At 36.6% G+C, this 19,904-nt stretch overlaps 1 protein-coding gene across 9 annotated transcripts in view; it reads right to left on the bottom strand.

Annotated features, from left to right (window-relative positions):
• The window catches only part of DNAH6 (dynein axonemal heavy chain 6), a 232,589-nt gene that overhangs the window by 212,511 nt on the left and 174 nt on the right, over positions 1–19,904 (bottom strand). For 3 of the 9 annotated variants that reach the window (XM_077843082.1, XM_077843081.1, XM_077843074.1), the window contains exons 2-6: positions 19,643–19,753; positions 18,809–18,948; positions 18,440–18,674; positions 8,967–9,143; positions 5,240–5,502 (exon numbers count right to left, since the gene is read on the bottom strand). In XM_077843082.1, the coding sequence (XP_077699208.1) occupies positions 5,240–5,502; positions 8,967–9,143; positions 18,440–18,674; positions 18,809–18,948; positions 19,643–19,669 (842 nt within the window). In that variant the 5' untranslated portion in view covers positions 19,670–19,753. Of the gene's footprint in view, positions 1–5,239; positions 5,503–8,966; positions 9,144–11,110; positions 11,167–18,439; positions 18,675–18,783; positions 18,949–19,642; positions 19,754–19,904 lie in introns of those variants that run through there. The other 6 variants (XM_077843078.1, XM_077843076.1, XM_077843077.1 and 3 more) reach the window with 6 other exon arrangements.

Below are 19,904 nucleotides of genomic sequence, written 5' to 3'. Positions count from 1 at the left end.
GGGAAATACAAATCAAAACCGCAATGAGATACCACCTCACACCAGTGAGAATGGGGAAAATTAACAAGACAGGAAACAACAAATGTTGGAGAGGATGTGGAGAAAGGGGAACCCTCTTGCACTGTTGGTGGGAATGTGAACTGGTACAGCCACTCTGGAAAACTGTGTGGAGGTTCCTCAAAGAGTTAAAAATAGATCTGCCCTACGACCCAGCAATTACACTGCTGGAGATTTACCCCAAAGATACAGATGCAGTGAAACACCGGGATACCTGCACCCCAGTGTTTATAGCAGCAATGGCCACAATAGCCAAACAGTGGAAGGAGCCTCGGTGTCCATAGAAAGATGAATGGAAAGAAAATATGGTATATGTATACAATGGAATATTACTCAGCCATTAGAAATGACAAATACCCACTATTTGCTTCGACGTGGAGGGACCTGGAGGGTATTATGCTGAGTGAAATAAGTCAATCGGAAAAGGACAAACATTATATGGTCTTATTCGTTTGGGGAATATAAAAATTAGTGAAAGGGAATAGAGGGAAAGGAGAGAAAATGAGTGAAAACATCAGTGAGGGTGACAAAATATGAAAGACACCTAACTCTGGGAAATGAACAAGGGGTAGTGGAAGGGAAAGTGGGCGGGGGGTTGGGGTGACTGGGTGATGGGCACTGAGGGGGGCACTTGGCGGGATGAGCACTGGGTGTTATGCTATATGTTGGTAAATTGAACTCCAATAAAAAATTTTTTTTAATGGGCAGAGGATCTGTATAGATGTTTTTCCAAAGAAGACATACAGATGGACAGCAGGCACATGAAAATATGTTCAACATCATTCATCATCGGGGAAATGCAAAGCAAACCACAATGAGATATCATCTGACACCTGTAAGAATGGCTATTATCAAAGAGACAAGAAATAATAGGTGTTGGCAAGGATGTGGAGAAAAGAGGACTCTCTTGCACTGTTGGTAGGAATGTAAATTGGTGCAAGTATTATAGAAAACAATATGAAGTTTCCTCAAAATATTAAAAAGAGAGGTACAGATGATCTAGCAATTCTACTATGGGGTATCTATCCAAAGAAAACAAAAACACTAATTCAGAAAGATATATGTGCTCTTATGTTAAGTGCAGCATTACTTACAATAGCCAGATATGAAAGCAACCCCAAGTGTTCATTAAAAAAGATGAAGAAGATGTGATATATATATTCCATTATATGTATACTACTCAGATATAAAAAAGAATGAAATATTGCCACTTGCAACAATATGAATGCAAGTCACATGAGGGCATGTGACTTAACTATTTTGTGACTCATTTGTAAAATAGAGATAATAATTGTGTCTATCTTATAGTATTTTGTGAGGGTTAAATGATTTAATATGTACAAATACTTTGCCTAGAACATAGTAAACACCAATAAATTATTTTTATGATATGTAAAATATGGTGATTCACTTTGGTGTGCTCTCAAAATGGGTATATAATCCAACTCTCTAGCCGACAGTCTTCCCCTATACCTCATGGCTACCCTTCAGTTACAATCACTCTTGTTCAAGGTCTAATTCCTAACAAAACAGGATTGTTTTGTCTTGATCAATTCTATTCTCTGTTCTCTGTGCTCTTCAGGATCTCCCTAGTTCTTGATCCTTTACATAGTTTCCTTTTTACTTGCACCAGAGCTGACCAGAGTCACCACTATGCCCCTTTCCTGGGCAAGATAACCTGCAGCATATAGCTATGGACTTACTCAGATTGGTATTCCAACATATTTAGAGATCTCCTTGAATTTTATTCCTAACAAAATTTTTTTTTTCTAACAAAATTTTTAAACCTAAAACATAGCACTAAGCTGATATTTTAGAATAAACTGGACAAATGGAACTATTTTTTCACTTAGAGGGATCGTGATAGAGATAAACATTATAGAACTGCACATTTGATGGATTGAAAAACATGCGCTGGAAAAACAGGCAAAGACATTATATTTTATCACATTACTTTTTAAAGGAGTTTAGTTTAACATGTCATCATCTTGTTGACTCAGAATTTCCTATTTTTAACTTCCAATTAAGCTGCTTCAAAGTTTCTTGCACTCAAATGATTGCCTTTTCATAAGGTGTAGAGTATTTGGAGTTCAGGCCAGAGAGAAAAAGTGAACATTAATCCTAAAACATAATAAAATAATCTATGATTCCAACTCTATCTTCTTAAATGAGACCTTGCATATTACCAACAAGCATTACTACTATCAGTTCCCCAAGTAGAAGTGTTCATTAACCTAGAAAAACCATTAATTTCCTGAATTGGGCAAAAGCACAGTTTCCATATTCATCTTTTATACTTTGTCTTATGCTAGTAAATAGATGAGACTCATTTTACATTTGGCAAAATTTGACTCCTCCCATAATGGGGAATGGATATCAGAAATGACACTCCTTGATATCTGAGTTATTAGATGATTTCTTTAAATAAAAGAGAGCTATGAAAACATTTCACATATTAATCAAGAAGTATTAAAAATCAGGAAATAAACCATTTTTTGCTGATTAGTCACCATTTAAGATCCATAGTCTCTTCTCCAAAAACCTATAAAAGAATGAGGTAGGCAGCGGTGGAAATGACATTAAAGGGATTTTTTTTTTTTTTTACATCAAAGGGCTTTAAATTCTATTGTATATTAATTCTCCATATTAAAAAAAAACTGACTCTAATTCTCCTTTCTTCTACCATCTCATTTCTCTTCTATCTTTGACATTTCAAAATTAGTAGGTCCAAACTCAAACTCTTTTTCCCCAACAAAACTTCCATCCAATCTTCTGTGTCTCAGATAATAGTAACTGTAACTTTCCTCTTGCCCAGTCAACGGGATCATTAAAGTTATCCTGGACTCCGCTCCTCTCTGTATGCCCACCTTACATATAGTCCATGAAAACATCCTGTTGGCTTCACCTTTGAATTATTTCCCACTTCTCATCACCTCCACCTGGTTCATCTCTGACCTGAATAATTACAGCCTTCTAATCGGTCTTCCTGTTTCAACCCTTGCTTCTCAAAAGTGTGTTCTCTACACAGCAATCAGAGTGGTCTTTTTCAAAATGTAACTCAGATCATGATACATATCTGCTTGAAGTCTGTCCATGGTTCTCCACTTTTCTGAGTAAAAGCTAACATTCACACCAAGGCTGGCAAGCCCCTTCATAATCTGTTCCCTAGCTTTCATTCACTCAACTCTGGTCACACGAGCCTTCTCTTTTCTCCTTGAACGTGCCAGGTATGCTCCTGTCTTGGGATATTAGTATTCACTTTCCCATTGTCTGGAATGTTCTTTCCCTGCCAGCACATCATTCACTCCTTCTCCTTCCAGTCCTTATTCAAATGGCAGCTTGTCAATGAGGCCCACCCTGACATCCCAGTTAACTCACAACTTCCCCAGAACTCCCAATCTCTTTCGCTCTACTGTATTTTTTTCTTTAATACTTACCACCATCTAGAATTCTCTATAATTTACTCAGGTATTGTGTTTATCATTGTCTCCTTCTAAAATATAAGCTCCATGAGGGCAACAATTTTGATCTGGATGGTTGAACAATATCTCTAGTACCTAGAACCGTTCATGCTACAGAGTCAGTATTCAGTACATTTTGTTGAATTCTTATAAGCATCTCTGTTCTTTCTTCAAATTATTTCTCACTCTAATTAATCTCTTCTGGATTTAAAATAAATCATTTAAAACTTTGATTAAAATTTTTTTCTTCTTTTCCTCTTTTTTTTTTTTTTTTTTTAAAGAATGAACCTCATTTGGGCTTGAACTATGTCCTTTGTGCCTGACAGTTGGCACTCAAATATTTTTTTTAATTTTTTTTAACTTATGATAATCACAGAGATAGAGAGAGAGAGGCAGAGGGAGAAGCAGGCTCCATGCACCGGGAGCCCGACGTGGGATTCGATCCCGGGTCTCCAGGATCACTCCCTGGGCCAAAGACAGGCGCTAAACCACTGCGCCACCCAGGGATCCCTCTTTTCCTCTTTTTTTCCCAGAAGGAGAACTGTCTTCATTGTTACCTCACTCAGCCAAAACTGCAGTGCTGGGATCCCTGGGTGGCGCAGCGGTTTGGCGCCTGCCTTTGGCCCAGGGCATGATCCTGGAGACCCAGGATCAAATCCCACATCGGGCTCCCAGTGCATGGAGCCTGCTTCTCCCTCTGCCTATGTCTCTGCCTCTCTTTCTTTCTCTCCCTGTGACTATCATAAATAAATTTAAAAAATTAAAAAAAAAAAAAACTGCAGTGCTGCATAAGGGAGAATAAGAGAATTCTTGGGAGCTCCTTTTATCTTCCCATGCAGCAGAGAATGGGAAGGTAGCTCCAAGAATTTGGTGGTAAAGCTACACTACTATCACCTTCCAGGAAAGACTGCCTCAACAACTGTTGTCATCTGAACTAAACAACAATGGAGGAAAGTCAGTATCAACTTTAAATTCTACTACCTGTTGTGCTGAACTTTATTTTTTTAATTTTATTTATTTATTCATGAGAAAGAGAGAGAGAGAGAGAGAGAATGAGAGAAAGAGGCGGAGAGGGAAGCAGGCTTCATGCATGGAGCCCGACGTGGGACTCGATCCCCAGTCTCCAGGATCACGCCCTGGGCTGAAGGCGGCGCTAAACCACTGAGCCACCCGGGCTGCCCTGTGCTGAACTTTAAAGAAATTCAGAGACTCATATTTATATGATTCTTCTAATTATTTCAATAACAAATGTGTGTTTAGTAATAATAAAGAGTATATGTGTGTGTTATTAATCTACATAAATACCTTAAGTGATCAAGCTCCTTTTATTTTTTAAAAAAATCCTTATCTCTCTACTAAGAAAAGTTGAAATAACACGTAAATCAAATCATGTACTTGCTTTTTACACATTGCCATCTTTTCTCAGTAATCACAAAATATCAAAATTATCTTTGGAATACTGATTAAAAATAGATGGCATTATATAATATAAACATAGAAGCACAACAATGCACACTACTCTGTAGAATAATGTCTACAAGTAAAGGAAAGCTAAATAGAAAAAATAAATAACATTGTTGTGATTAAGATTCATTTGTCATTGGAGGATAATAAAAATCATATTTGACATTTATCATTAATATCCAGGCAATTATGGATAATTTGCAATCTTAAATGAAACTTTCACTGTTGAATACATTGTTTCATAAAAGAGAACTCACTTGAGATTATATGTATCATATTCAATGGAAGACCTTGGCACTGCAGGGATCATATAAAGAAATCCAAGATGTTCATTTTCTCGTATTATTTTAATGATTTGCAAGGGATTACGAATGTTGGCTTTAATGACTTCTTCCCGGTCGTGGAAACTGTACTTAGGGAACGCTGAGGAACTAGTTCCATAGAGTCCTCTTCTTCCAATACTGGTACGTGACAGTTTAGGAGGAGAGGGAGCAAACATCTCAGCAATGGGCCGCTGGGTCTAAACAAAGCCAATTTTAAAAAATATGAGTGTTTGCAAAAAACAAAGGATAAAAAAAAGATAAAATGTTAGCCTCAAGCACCAATTACTGTACTGCTTAAGATATTTGGGCTCAAAGGTAAACATTTTTGAACTGAGAAATTCAAATTATTGTAAGGCAGTATTCCTTCCCAGTCCTCGTTATCCAGGCGTCCATCCCCTTCCACAGACCCCCGAGCATCGCTCCCATTGCCACCTCCTCTCCTTTGACTCAGAGTTTATTACAGCAAAATACTACCAGCTCTCTGGTGTTCTCAGGATCCCAGCACTCTTCCCGCTCAATTGCTTTGCATCTATCTTGACTGTGGCCTCTCCCCCCTCAGCCTCCCCACCTGATTCTGACAATCTTCATGCTTTTCAGTGAGTGAAATTCCTAAACAGCTGTTATCACAGCTGATAATAAACTTCTTAATGTATGTAAGTGGTGGTTATGTTGAGTATTGGGGACCATTATATGATATCAGCCTGGGAGAAGCATATAGATGACAAACTCATGATTGCCTGTTCTGTAGGCATGTGAATGACCTAAGTGTTCTGTTAAAATGTACATTCTATGTCAGTTTGGAGTGGAGCCTGAAATCCCACATTTCTAAGCTGCTCCCGGGAGCTGTGAATGCTGTGGACCACCACTGGAGCCTCAGAGCTAAGTCCTCACCACATCCACACACATGAGCTTCACTCTAATCCCCCAGTTCCACCATCTGTGCTCTCAGGGCCATTCACCCTTTGTTTCTCCACCAACAAACTCTGGGGCAGCATCACACACACACATCGTGCTCCTGTGGAGAACGTGGATAACCATGTTTCAGGAATTTGACACTAACTCCAAGGGTCATCACCTGATCTCTCTGGCAGCAGAAGGGTAACTGTCATGAAGACAAAAGAATCACCATTGCAGACCCACTATGTTGAATAACTGATGTAAATACATAAATGATACCTTTATTGCCTATTAGCAAAACTAGTAGAGGCTGCCATTTCTACAAGAGATTGATTCCCACAAGCTCCCCAGAAAGTTTGTACTGACAGATCCCGTCATTCCCCACCTCTGATTAAATATACCCTGTTGAATAGGAGTTTCAGATGAAAATCTTGGAAGGTTTAGAGCTGAAGAAAATATATCTTTGAACTTAAAAGATATGATATGATTCTTTTACCTAATGTCCAGGAACAGCAGCAACAACACTGTTTTCTTATGTAAAAGAAAAGCGAGATATCTCCAAACCAGAGAAAATACACAATGCTTTGTCTCAATGTTTCAACAAGGGCTATAGTCAACTTGAATATTTTCATGAGACTAGGGGATCCCTGGGTGGCGCAGCGGTTTGGTGCCTGCCCTTGGCCCAGGGTGCGATCCTGGAGACCCAGTGCATGGAGCCTGCTTCTCCCTCTGCCTGTGTCTCTGCCTCTCTCTCTCTCTGTATGACTATCATAAATAAATTAAAAAAAAAGAATATTTTCATGAGACTAGAGTATTACTATTTAACAGAAAATGAATGTATTTTCTTTATTATATCCTTCAAAAAGTTTTACTGCCTTCTAAGTACAAGATTTCTTCAACAATAGCCTTATATATTTTCATCTGAGTACTTATTTCCAATTATGTAACTCAATGCAAAGATGAGATTCAATTTAAACAGCCACACAAGTTCAGATTTTGAGGGGGTGGGGGAAAGAGAACAAAGGAAGTATGTATGTATGTATGTATGTATGTATTTAAAGATATTATTTATTTGAGAGAGAGAGAGAGCAGGTGCACTGGAGCAAGCACACAAGTGGGGAAGTGGCAGAAGGAGAGGGAGAAGCAGACTCCCCTGCTGAGCAGAGAGCCCAGTGCGGGACTGGATCCCAGGACCCTGAGATCATGACCTGAATCCAAGGCAGATGCTTATCTGACTGAGCCACCTAGGTGCCCCAGGAAGCATTTATTTATAAAGGACAGTACGCCTGTAGTGTTCTCTACAATGGATGTTCAGTTCAATTTGTAACCAATCTTCCTTAATTACCAGGAGCAAAGCCCCCAACTGCCTTCTTTTATCTCCCAGGGAATCCTCATTGATACATTTCCATTCTAACTAAACTCATTCTGAGAGATCAGTATTCCCCCAAAATGACCCTCTTCTTCTCAGAATAAATACCCTTTCCCCTTTTATATAGAATATCCCCCTTTCTTGCACATTTCCCTTTAACCTCTAACTCATATTGAATTCTTCACTTAGTTACAGCTACAACCAGGCATAGCATACAATTTAACATTCCCTTTGAGCCCCTCCCTTCATCCTAGATGTGCACAATTTCATTCCTCTCCTTTAAATTCAAGACCATGATGTCCACTTTATGTCAAATAAACTAATTTATGGGCAATCAGAACTTTCTTGGATCTACCTAAGATAGCTTGTTCTCCTCTCCTACTTTACAGAAAATAAAATTTCATGCAATTGATCATGTAATATTCTTTGAGGGTGATCTCACCCACACTCACAGTGAACCTCCTTCCACCCAGCTTCTCAAGCCCACTGCTCTCCCACCTGACCTGCCTCATTAACTTGCCATTCATTCCTCCCAGCCTAGTGCTATTCTATTCTCTGCAGTAGCCTTTCTTCCACTGACCCTCCCCCTCACCACCAGGTACAAGCATTTCCTTCTGTTCGGTTCACCATAGTTTGTACCTTAAATGACCAACAAGAGCTCTTATCACACCCCACTGGGTTTGAGTGCTCACTTGTCCATCTACCCACCGTCAGATTCTGTAATCTTCGAGGACGAAACCTGTCTTCATCTCTTCCTTTATAGTACTCTAGCCCAAAGCCCGAAAGACGCTAGCACTGAAATGTTTAGTCTCAAAGGATCCTTTCAATTAAAAGCTCAGAGAATTCTCAGCTCTGTTGGCATTTATTGTGAGTGTGTCCACATTTTCTCCCACTTCTGTTCCTTTGTTTAATTATCTAGAGGTATTTATAGAAAGCCGTGCTCTGGTGATTTCTCCCCAGAGCAACTATTCACTTATTCCTTGCAAGGCAACTTCCCATGCTACAGCTCACCAATCACAGAAGTTGTCTTTCGAGCTGGTTTACTTTCTATTTTATTGCCCTTCACCAAGGTTTTCGAAGATTGTCATTCTGGGTAATAATGATGAAAATTTCATAAAAGGTAAAATAAAATTCAAAACACTAGTATGTCTTCTTTTAATATGCAAGAAAAGATCAGAGGATACTGAATAGATACTGCAAGTTTTCCTTTATGATTTTCCTCTACTGTTTAAATTTTCCTCGAATAAGAACTGAGAAGTACAGTACTCCCCAAATCCACTGTGCAACTTGATAGAAAAATTCTGCAACTATCCTTATGAGTTAAAAGCATATTAGCAATGCTATAGGGAACTAAAATTAAAGTGGAAGGATCAATTAAATAGTTTAATAGTATACCTGTTTTTTCTTCACCAGAGTATCTTCATGCTTAAGAAACTGAACAGATATTTTGGCAGAACTTCTTTCTTCAGTGCTTCCTGGAGGTTTTATGACTCCAGAAGTGATTAACTGAGATCGGTTCTGCTCATATATGTATTCTGGCCTCTTATGATCTTGGTAGACTTTTAGCACTGGCTTTGGGGAATAAAGAGACATGTTAATCTTTTTAATATTAACATGAACCCAACTTATTCTTCACTTTGGACTTATTCCTGTCAGAAATTAATCTCCCTGGGGTAATTTCCTATCCAAGTCACAATCATTATGGTAGTTCTCACCATAGTCTGGACATGGCCTATCACTAAACTAAGACTTTGCAATTTGGTTTCTATTAATTCTGTCCCTTTATTATCAATGAATACTTCTAGGAGTAAGGTTATGACAGAAAAGACTCAGAGGCATGAAATCACATATCTAGTAATTGTGCATTACAAACTCCCACCATTCACCAGAATAAATATTGTGGGAAGGACTGTATAATCCTAACACTCTACCCAAAAGTCATTAATCAATTCCCATAGCCATAACTTCTTGAATATCTAAAAGAAATTGTGACAAAATAAATTTAAAAAAGAAATCATGGCATTATATTAGGCTGATCAAATTGCAGATTAAGGCCATAAAATCCAGCATTCCACATGATACACTAATGCAAGGAATTCACAATAATGGCTTTAAGTTTCTAAGCATTATGATTTTAGCATGATAGCTAATCTCTTACAACTGGAGTGAGAAAAAAAGCTTGGGAGTAAGTAAAGGAAATAGCTATTAAGTTTTCAGTGTGCAAATTACCTTTGGTTTTGGCTAAAAATCTCTCTTGGGCCACTCACTGAAGAAAGGAAAAGACTACAGAGATGGGGAAGGAAGATCTCAGCTATATAACAGTGTTGAAAATTAACACAGACCAGAATCACAAGGTAAGAAGGGAGAGGAAGGCTTCTGTACAGCAAATGAAACCATCAACAAAATGAGAAGGCAATCTACTAAGTGAGAGACAATATTTGTGAATCATATAATGATAGGGTATTAAGACCCAAAATATGTAGACAACTCCTACGACTCAATAGCAAAAACAAAACAATCCAATTAGAAAATGGGCAGATGATCTGTGTACACATTTTTCCAAAAATATATATAGATGGACAGCAAGTATATGAAAAGATGCTCAAGATCATTACTCATCAGAGAAATGCAAACCAAATCCACAATGAGATACCACCTTACACCTGTCAGAATGGCTACTCTGAAAAAGACAAGCAGCAAGTGTTGTGAGAATATGGAGAAATATGGAGAATATCCATCAACATTTAATATCATGATTTATATCATTCTATTTTGTATATTCATGACAAATTATTAGTTATATTTTTACTACTTTTGTCTTTTAATCTTCAACTAGCTTTATAAATAAGTGATTAATCCACCACCATTACATTAGATTATTCTGAATATTACTATATATTCACCTTTATCTGTGAGATTTATACTTTCATGTTTTTCTGTTACTAAGTATACTAAGCCCCTTCATTTCAGCTTAAAGAAGTCCCTTAAAATGAACAAATATGTATATAGAAAAAGAATGCAAATATGGCAAAACACTAATAATTTTTTAATCTAAGTAGATGGTATATAAATATTCATTTTATTATTATTTCAATTTTCTGTATATTTGAAACTTTTTATGGTAAAATGTTGGGAGAAATTGAATTTTTCAAATAAAGTAGCAAAAATACAAAGAATTAGATAGATTCACATAAACCATAATAGTGACCATCTCCAAGCAAGGAGAGAGGGCATTGAGACTAAACTAGGGCATAAAAGATATTTGAAATGTATCTGTAACACATTCCTTTAAAAATGGATATTGAATCAAACTAAGCAAAATTCAACATTATTAATTTGGGATACACATACTTATTTACTACATTTCTCTTTATAGCTTTTTGCATATTTGAAATTTTCATAATAATAAAATAAAAACAGAGGAAAACTTCTTAATATAACTATTTAGCAAAATCAGCAGCAAACCTCAATCACCCTAAATAGTAAAAACCTAAAGCCACTGTGAAAATCAAGAACAAGATCACTATTTTCACTCCCACCTTTATTTTTCAATTCTCAAATTGAAGCATCTGGAACAGAGGCTGGTAAATGTTTTCTGTAAAGGACCAGATGGTAAATATTTTAGGTTTTGTGGGTCATATGGTCTCTGTCACAACTACTCTACCATTGCAGCACCAAAGCAGCCTTAGACAATATGAAAATAACTGGTATCGCTGTGATCCAAAAAAACATTATTTACAAAATAGGACTAGATTTGACCCATGGGCCATAGTGACCCATAATTTAAAAAATAAAGTAACTGGTGTAAACACTAGGAAAGAAAGGCAAAATTATCTATCAATGATATTTATTATATACATTAAAAATAAAAGCCTAATTACTAAAGTAACTATAAGGATTTAAAAGAATATTGGTGAGGTTTCTGGTTACAGAGTAAACACACAAAATCCATTTGCTTTTCTCTGTGTTAAAAGTAAACAAACTGGATCACAATAAAAAACTAAGGTTGAAATATTTAAGAATTTAACGAGAGAAACACAGGACCTTATTTTATATATATATAAATATATAAGTATATTATAATATATAAATATATAATATATAATTATATAATATATAAAAATATATAAAATAAAGTGCTATATATATATCAAACTATGAAATCTCATGGAAAATGAAAAACAAGCTCTCTCTCTCTATATATATATGTGTGTGTGTGTATATATATATATATATATATATATATATATCAAACTATAAAATCTCATGGAAAATGAAAAACAAGGGATACCTGAGTGGCTCAATGGTTGAGAGTCTGCCTTTGGCTCAGGTCGTGATCCTGCAGTCCTGGGATCAAGTCCCACATGAGGCTCCCTGTGAGGGGCCTGCTTCTCCCTCTGCCTATGTCTCTGCCTCTCTTTCTGTATCTCTCAAGAGAAATTAAATAAAATCTTAAAAAGTAATAGAAAACAAAACCTGCAAAAGTATAAAGAAATGCTAAATGCTAATTGTGGGAAAAATCACATGCTCGGGGGTTCAAACTCCCGACCCCAAGATCAAGAGTTGCATGCTCTTCTCACTGACCCAGCCAGGTGCCCATACTTATGAGTTTTTGATAAAAATCTGTTTTTGATAAAACATTAATCAAGAAAGGTTAGAGGGCAGCCCTGGTGGCTCAGCAGTTTGGCGCTGCCTTCAGCCCAGGGTGTGATCCTGGAGACCCGGAATTGAGTCCCACGTGGGGCTCCCTGCATGGAGCCTGCTTCTCCCTCTGCCTGTGTCTCTGCCTCTCTCTATAAATAGATAAAATCTTTAAATAAAAAAAAAAGAAGGATAGATACTTCCTTTAAAATCTCAATGGCTAATATCATGCTTAAAGGGGAAATACTTAGAAATATTCCTACTAACCTCAGGAGAAAAACAAAAAGTGTCTACCGTCCCCACTTACTCTATAGGTATTAGCGAGTGCAGTAGTCCAAAGACATAGTATAAAAATAACAATTGGGAAGAAGGTGGCAAAACTGTCATTATTGTCAGATGATTTTATTGTTTATCTGAAACACCTAAGAGAATAAACAGAAAAACTAGCACAAAATTAGCATCTAAAAATAAAACCTAAGAAATAAGTAAAAGTCATATGAAGAGGACTTTAAAACACTCATGATGGTCTTGGAGGAAAAAGCGAACAAATAAAATTCCATTGTGTTCATAATTTGGAAAATGAATTGTAATAAAAATGTCTATTTTAAATTAATCTATAAATTTAATATGATCCTGACAGGATGTCTTAGAGATTAGACAATCTGATCCTAAATGTAATACATAAAAATAAATTAAAAAGAATAGCTACAAAAGTCTGGGGGGGAGGGGGAGGGTAGTGATTAACGAAGACCAGCCCTGCCAGATACAAAAATGTTATAAAACTACAATAATTAAAACTGTGTATTCTGGACATGTGAATAGGAAAACAGATCAATGGATCAGAATAGAAAGTCTAGTAACAGATCCCAAAATATAAAAGGGAACTTAGTCTATAATAAAGTTGCTAATTTTAGGGAAATAGTATTATTCAATAAATAATAGTGAAATAATTGGGTAAGTATTAGGAAAAAAGTTAGATCCTTTCATTCATTACTGGGAAAAGTTCTTAAGAGATCAAGGATTTAAATGTAAAATAACAAAAATAATAAAAATAATCTTAAAGTAACTTTTAAAGAAAAGTTATCTATGACATCACTAGATAACTATACAATTTTGATAAATGTAGGGCCTAAGAATTACATAAAACTCAGAAGACATAAACTCAACTACTTAAAAATTAGGAATTAAAACAAACCTTGAAAATTTTTATCATGCTTATCACAGTTAAGGGCTTATTTCCTAAAAAATAAGAGCTCATGCAAATCAATAAGAAAAATAACAACTATTGAATTAGAAAGTAAGACATGAAGATTCATATATTTCATAGAAAAACAATAACTCCTAAACATATGAAAAGATGTTCAACCGTATTAAAAAAAGGAATTTAAATTAAAACTATTTTGAGATAGCATTTTTATATTACTGACACATCATTTATTAACCAAAATTATAAATGTACATGTTTTGAGTTGGCAATCCCATGTCTAGGAAATCCACCTACATATAGAAGCTCACATGTATGAGATGACAAATGTACAAAATTATTCACTGTAACACTGTTGTCACAAAAATACTATTTTAAAAACCTAATCTATAAATTTAGAGCTTGCTAAATAAATTAAGGTGCATTCATCTATGATAGGATATTATGAGCTATAAAGAAAATTGATATAAAGGAACTTTTTGAACTAATATGATCTCCAAGCTATGTATTAAGTGAAGAAAGCAAGAGACAGAAAAATTTGTTTGTATGCTAATTTTAGGCTTATACAGTGAATAAATCTCTGAAAGCCTACACAATACAGTCTTATCATTGGATTGGTTACCCCTAGAGAAGGAAGCTGGATGGATGAAGGGCAATGGTAGACAATAGACTTTAACTCTGAAACTTCTGTACATTTTTAATGGATTACTTATAAGAACAAATTTTAAATTTTGTACAGAAGGATAATTAAAACAGAGAATATATAAAAAATAAGAATAGTGAGGAAGCAGTTGCCTTCTACTTATCAAAACAATGCTACAAAGCCACTGTAATCAAAACAAATGGTTAAAAGTTCACATGAATGAAAGCTTTAAATGTGAAAGTACAAAAATAAAGAATAGTAAAATGGGAGAACAAGTGGGGGAAATGCCATCAACAGACTGAGTATAAAATGGCAGTCAGTGGAGAGAAAATAAAAGTCCAATACAAAGAGAATGCTTCAATTCCCATAAGAACAGGCCCCATTAATACTAATCAAATGGAGAGATGATTTGTAGCATCTGGTGTGAGGGCGCACTTCCAGCCTCTCCAAAATACTTTCCAGTAAAAGGCTGGAAGATATTATAGGGAAACCTAGGAAAGGTAAAATTTAATTTAGGCAGTATGTGTATATAACATATATGTTATTCTCCCAGAAGGTACCAGTAATAAGTGGTACTCTAACATATCAAACTACTCTGCACTGGTTTGAGAAACTGGTCCCCAAGCAAAATGTGTGTGAATCAAGGTAAATTACGTAGATACTTTTTTTTTTTTTTTCTCTTCAACCCAACAATATCAGTCATGGAACTCCATTCCACAAGAATATAAGCACCTGTGGGGATGGATACGATGATTTTGCTGTACCACCCTAAGTATTTGTAAAACAAATATGCCAAAAGATTAAATAAATTATGGAATATTTATGCAATAGGATACTTTCATGGGATAGGCAACCATTAAAAAGAATGTGTTATAGAAATATCATCTGAGGAGCATCTGGGTGTCTCAGTCGTTAAGAGCCTCACTCTTGATTTTGGCTCAGATCATGATGATATCCAGCCCTGTGTCAGGCTCTGAGTAGGATGTAGAACCTGCTTGGGATTCTCTTTCCCTTGCCCCTCACCCCTGCTCATCTTTTCCCTCTAAAAAAAGGAAAAAAGAAAGAAATATCATCTGAGAAAGTCCTACAATGTATATTTAGGTGTAAGAAGCAACATGCAGGGCAGCCTGGGTGGCTCAGCGGTTTAGAGCCGCCTTCAGCCCCAGGCGTGATCCTGGAGCCCCGGGATGGAGTCCCTCGTCGGGCTCCCTGCTTGGGGCCTGCTTCTCTCTCTGCCTGTGTCTCTGCCTCTCTCTCTCTCTCTCTCTCTCTCTCTCTCTGTCTCTCACGGATAAATGAATAAAAATCTTAAAAAAAAAAAAAGAGGAAGCAACATGCAGAGTACTATATTTATAAGATGTTTCAAGACAAATGTCCAAAAATCTAAATAAGTACTTTGTGTGTGTTTATCCATTTGTATAAAACTGAATGTGGAGAAAGGCAAGAAGGGATACACCCTAGATTGTGGTTAACCTCAGATACCATAGACAAAAGGCTTGGAAATTGGAGAATTGAAAGGAAAAAACATGAAAGAAGAGTAGATAGGGAAGGGAGGTGGGAGGGAGGAAGAAAGAAAGAGAAGGAAGGAAGGGGCAGGGGTAGGAGGAGGAGAAGAGTAAACAGAAGAGAAGGGAAAAAGATAAGAGCTAGCAATCATAAAAAGAACATACCATAGTATTACCTCTATATAAACATATCAAACTACAGATACCCACACACAAGAAATCAGTCACTTGACTGCAAAGCTTTCTCTCTGCATGATGGAAATTCAGGCAGTTTTCACTTTATTCCTTATTTATTTTTAATACTGTATGAATTACCATATTCATGGATTAGTTGTATTGCTTTAGTCATCTATTATTACCTAACAAACAGCCCCAAATTTAGTGACTTAAAAAACACCTCCATTTATTTTACTCAAAAAACCTATAATTCTGGCAGAACTCACTGGGGACAGCTTGCCTCTGCTCTATCAGAGCATCAGTTGAGGCAGCTTAAAGACTAGGGACTGGAATCCGCCAATGGCTTGTCCATTCTCATGTGTGGCAGGTGTACGGGCTCTAGACTGGGGCTTGTGCAAATGACATCTTCTTAAGGATTCTGTGACCTTTGTAGTTACAGAATCTAAAGCAGCCTGCCATTTGTTTCCACTACATTTCTGTATTATTTTCTTAATAACACCTACCATTACATGAAATTGTTCAGTCTATTTATTTAGGGTTACTAGAATGTCAACAGGAATGTTGCCTGCTTTGTTCATTGCTATATTCCCAGAGCATGGCCCAAAGCCTGGTGCATAGTGGGTACATAATAAACATTTAATATACATAAATTAACTGCACTGAAGACAAATAGAACAACTTTGATCACAAAGGGTTAATGACACGCTTTTGCCAAGTGTAAGTAAATATGTCACAGAGAAATAAATGTAAAAGGTTTCATATTAAGTCTATGGGAGAAAAATGATAGGTAGGTCCTGATGCCCCCCACACATGTAGCACACTGAGTGAATCCCCTAGAAGAGACAGCAGTGGTCAGTACCACATCCACCTTGCAAATGGAAGTCCAGTGCCAACTCAACAACATCTATTAGTTCACATTTTTGGTAAGCTAAACGGTTGTGCAGTTTTCTTTGTATCTAAGATGTCAATTTGCTTATTATCAACTCAAATTAATTCCTAGGCTAATATTTTCTCATATAAAGTAACCTAAAAATAAAAATAACAAATCAGGACTATAGATGCTCAAGAATGTTTTCCTTCAAAAAGAATGAGTACTTAAGTTTGAGTACTTAAGTACTTAAGTTGAGAAACAATGGAATAAGGGTTAGTATTCATAATATATATATATTTAGAACTCATAAACGTTTAGGAAAAAAATAATCTGATTTTTCTGAAGATTTTATTTTTAAGCAATCTCTACACTCAATGCAGGCCTGAACTCCCAACCTCAAGATCAAGAGTTGCACACTCCACCCACTAAGCCAACCAGGTGCCCCAACAATCTAATTCTGAAGTGGGCAAAAGGTTATGATCAGAAATAATTATTATGTCAATGAATGAATGAAAATACACTTCACTAATAAGATGCAAATTATAACAAAGTGATGTTATTTTAACTATCAGTCTAGCAGAAATAAAAGAACTGAGTGTCAGGTTTGGCAAAGATGTGGGTAAATAGCCCCCTTACACACTGTAGGTAGACCTTAAGGTAAACGGTTAAATTTCAACTGCAATTGAGCAATATTTTTCAAAATTAAAAATGCATGGAAAGGGATCCCTGGGTGGCGCAGCGGTTTGGCGCCTGCCTTTGGCCCAGGGCGCGATCCTGGGGACCCGGGATCGAATCCCACATCGGGCTCCCTGCATGGAGCCCGCTTCTCCCTCTGCCTGTGTCTCTGCCTCTCTCTCTCTCTCTCTCTGTGACTATCATGAATAAATAAATAAAATCTTTAAAAAAAAATGCATGGAAGTTTATGATCTATAAAATGACACTTCAAGGAATCCATCTTTATATGTACAAAAGCAAGGCCATTTGTTGCAGCATTAGCTGTTATCACAAAATAAAAGCAATAACAAAACAAACAGCAAATAACCTGAACTCCCATCAATAGGACACCAGCTAATGGTGACTATATTATGGCACATCCATGCAACAAAATACAGTGCTGCTGTTAGAAGAGAAAGCTCGTTATGCATGGATTGGAAAAATTTCTGTATGTTTAAGTGAAGTAAGTACTTTGAAAATCAGTATGTATTGCATAGTCTTATTTTATAGCTATGTATGTTATACACATACACACAAATGAATAAATAAACATATAAACAGCCTAAAGGGCAACCACTAACAAGTGATAACCTTCACTTCTTACTTTATGCACTTCCATTGCTCCTTTACATGGATTTAGAATTATCCAAGGGCACAAATGGATTCTTAAAATTAATTATTTTCAGACTTGCACAAAAATTTTCAGAATACTAGGCATTTACTTTAAAAGTAATACGTTGATAGAACTATATGTATATAACATATATGTCACTCTCCCAGAAGGTACCAGTAATAAGTGGTACTCTAATATCTAAAAAGGCCTTACAACTTATATAATTATTTGTATTGTACATAATCCTAGAGAGGATTATCTGATAAAAAAAAAAAACTTTGTTCACAACTGTATTCCCCTCACCTTGAAGAATGCCTAGAACTCACTTTTTTTTTTTTTAATAAATGTCTACCGCATTTACAACTTCATAAACAAATCTTAACTTTTAGGCTTTCATTCTTTCTTTGAGTCTGGAAACGACCATCTCCCTTAGCAATATAGCAAATTTTCAACCTCCTGTGCTGCCAAAAGTGGCTTAAAATGCTGGTTTTCGAACTTACCAGAGGCTCTAGTTTTATAGGCTGCTGTCGTTTTCTTGTTCTCTCCTGAGCTTTTGTGGTATGCCTGAATGTCAGGAACTGCACATCAGATTCATTTTCTGTGGGTACTATAATACTCAGTCTTCCTTTGTCTGTTCCACTGTTCAGTCTTGTAAGGATGGGGTTTTCCACCTGTTCGTCAGTATTTTCCAGTTTGACATTCTTCTCTGGGGTGTGAAAAGCCATTCTCTCTCTCCTGTAAAGGGTAGGGTCGACAAAGGAAAAATGAAAAGTAGAACAGAAGAACTGGGGGAGCGGGACCCGTGGAAATGACTTAAGAACTAGGGAGTGTTGAATTTGCTCACCCCTAAAGAAAACCCACAAAGTTACCAATTTCTTCCAAACTGAGGACTTGAATCAGAGAAATGAAAATGACTGGCTTTCAAGTAGCTGGGGTGGGATCCAGGAATTTGAATTTCTAACAGGTTCTTAGATGCTTCAAATGCCACTGGTTTTGAGACCATACTGGTCTACATTTGGAAGGATGAAAAGAAATGCAATTAGTATTGATATCAATGTTTTTCATGCTTGAGTATGCAAAATATCTCCAGGGGAGCTTGTTCAAAATACAGGTAAGTATAATGCAGGCAATCTGGGAAATACAGCCTAGGCGCTCAAAACAAAAACAAAAACAAAAACAAAAACAAAACACCAAAACCAAAACAAGAAACAACCAAAAGGAAAAATAGTTGAGGATTAAATCCTAAAACACCGCTCCTGGAACTCTCATATGCATGAGGAAATTGTTAAAATGCACATACTGATTCATAATACTAGAACTATGAGCCTCGAGTAGTGGTCTTGCATCTTCACCACCACTCACACTCCCACCCCACCAGATGGGTGGAGATACTTCCCTTCAAAAGAGCACCAGAGCACATAAGGTCTTGAGACAGGTGTCAGCAGGCCTAGGTTTTAGTCTAGATCTGTGCTGGCCAATCAGAATCTCCTATGCAATTTTAATTTTTTCAAGTAGCCATATTCAAAATCCCAAAAAAGGAAGTGGTGACCTTAATTTTAAATGTGCTTTATTTAACGGATCCCAAATATTCTCAACATGTGATCAATAAAAAAAAAAAAACTTATTAATGTTTACTTCATTGTTTGTTACCACCTCTTCGAAATCCAGTGTGTACTTCACATTTAGAGCCGATCTCAACTCACCACTTTGTGGCCACCAGTGGCTACCATATGGAGTAGCGCAGTCTAAATCTGATCACTCTGTGAGATCTTGGACAAGCCTCTTGACACCTCTATTCCTCAGTTTCCATTCCTCTAAAATGATAAGTAGGTAGTAAATGGCCACTAAATGCCTTTCCACTGACTTTCTCTGCCTCTCTGAACCTCACTGATCCTTTATGTGCTCCGAAAGCCAAGCTGACGCCTCGGCCCAGCAGTCGGAGCCCAGCCTCACAGCTCTATTTCT

Source organism: Canis aureus, chromosome 12 (assembly GCF_053574225.1).
Source record: "Canis aureus isolate CA01 chromosome 12, VMU_Caureus_v.1.0, whole genome shotgun sequence".
Taxonomy (NCBI): Eukaryota; Metazoa; Chordata; class Mammalia; order Carnivora; family Canidae; genus Canis; species Canis aureus.
The sequence above is the reverse complement of the archived record's forward strand: the minus strand, read 5'-3'. Positions and strand labels throughout refer to the sequence as shown.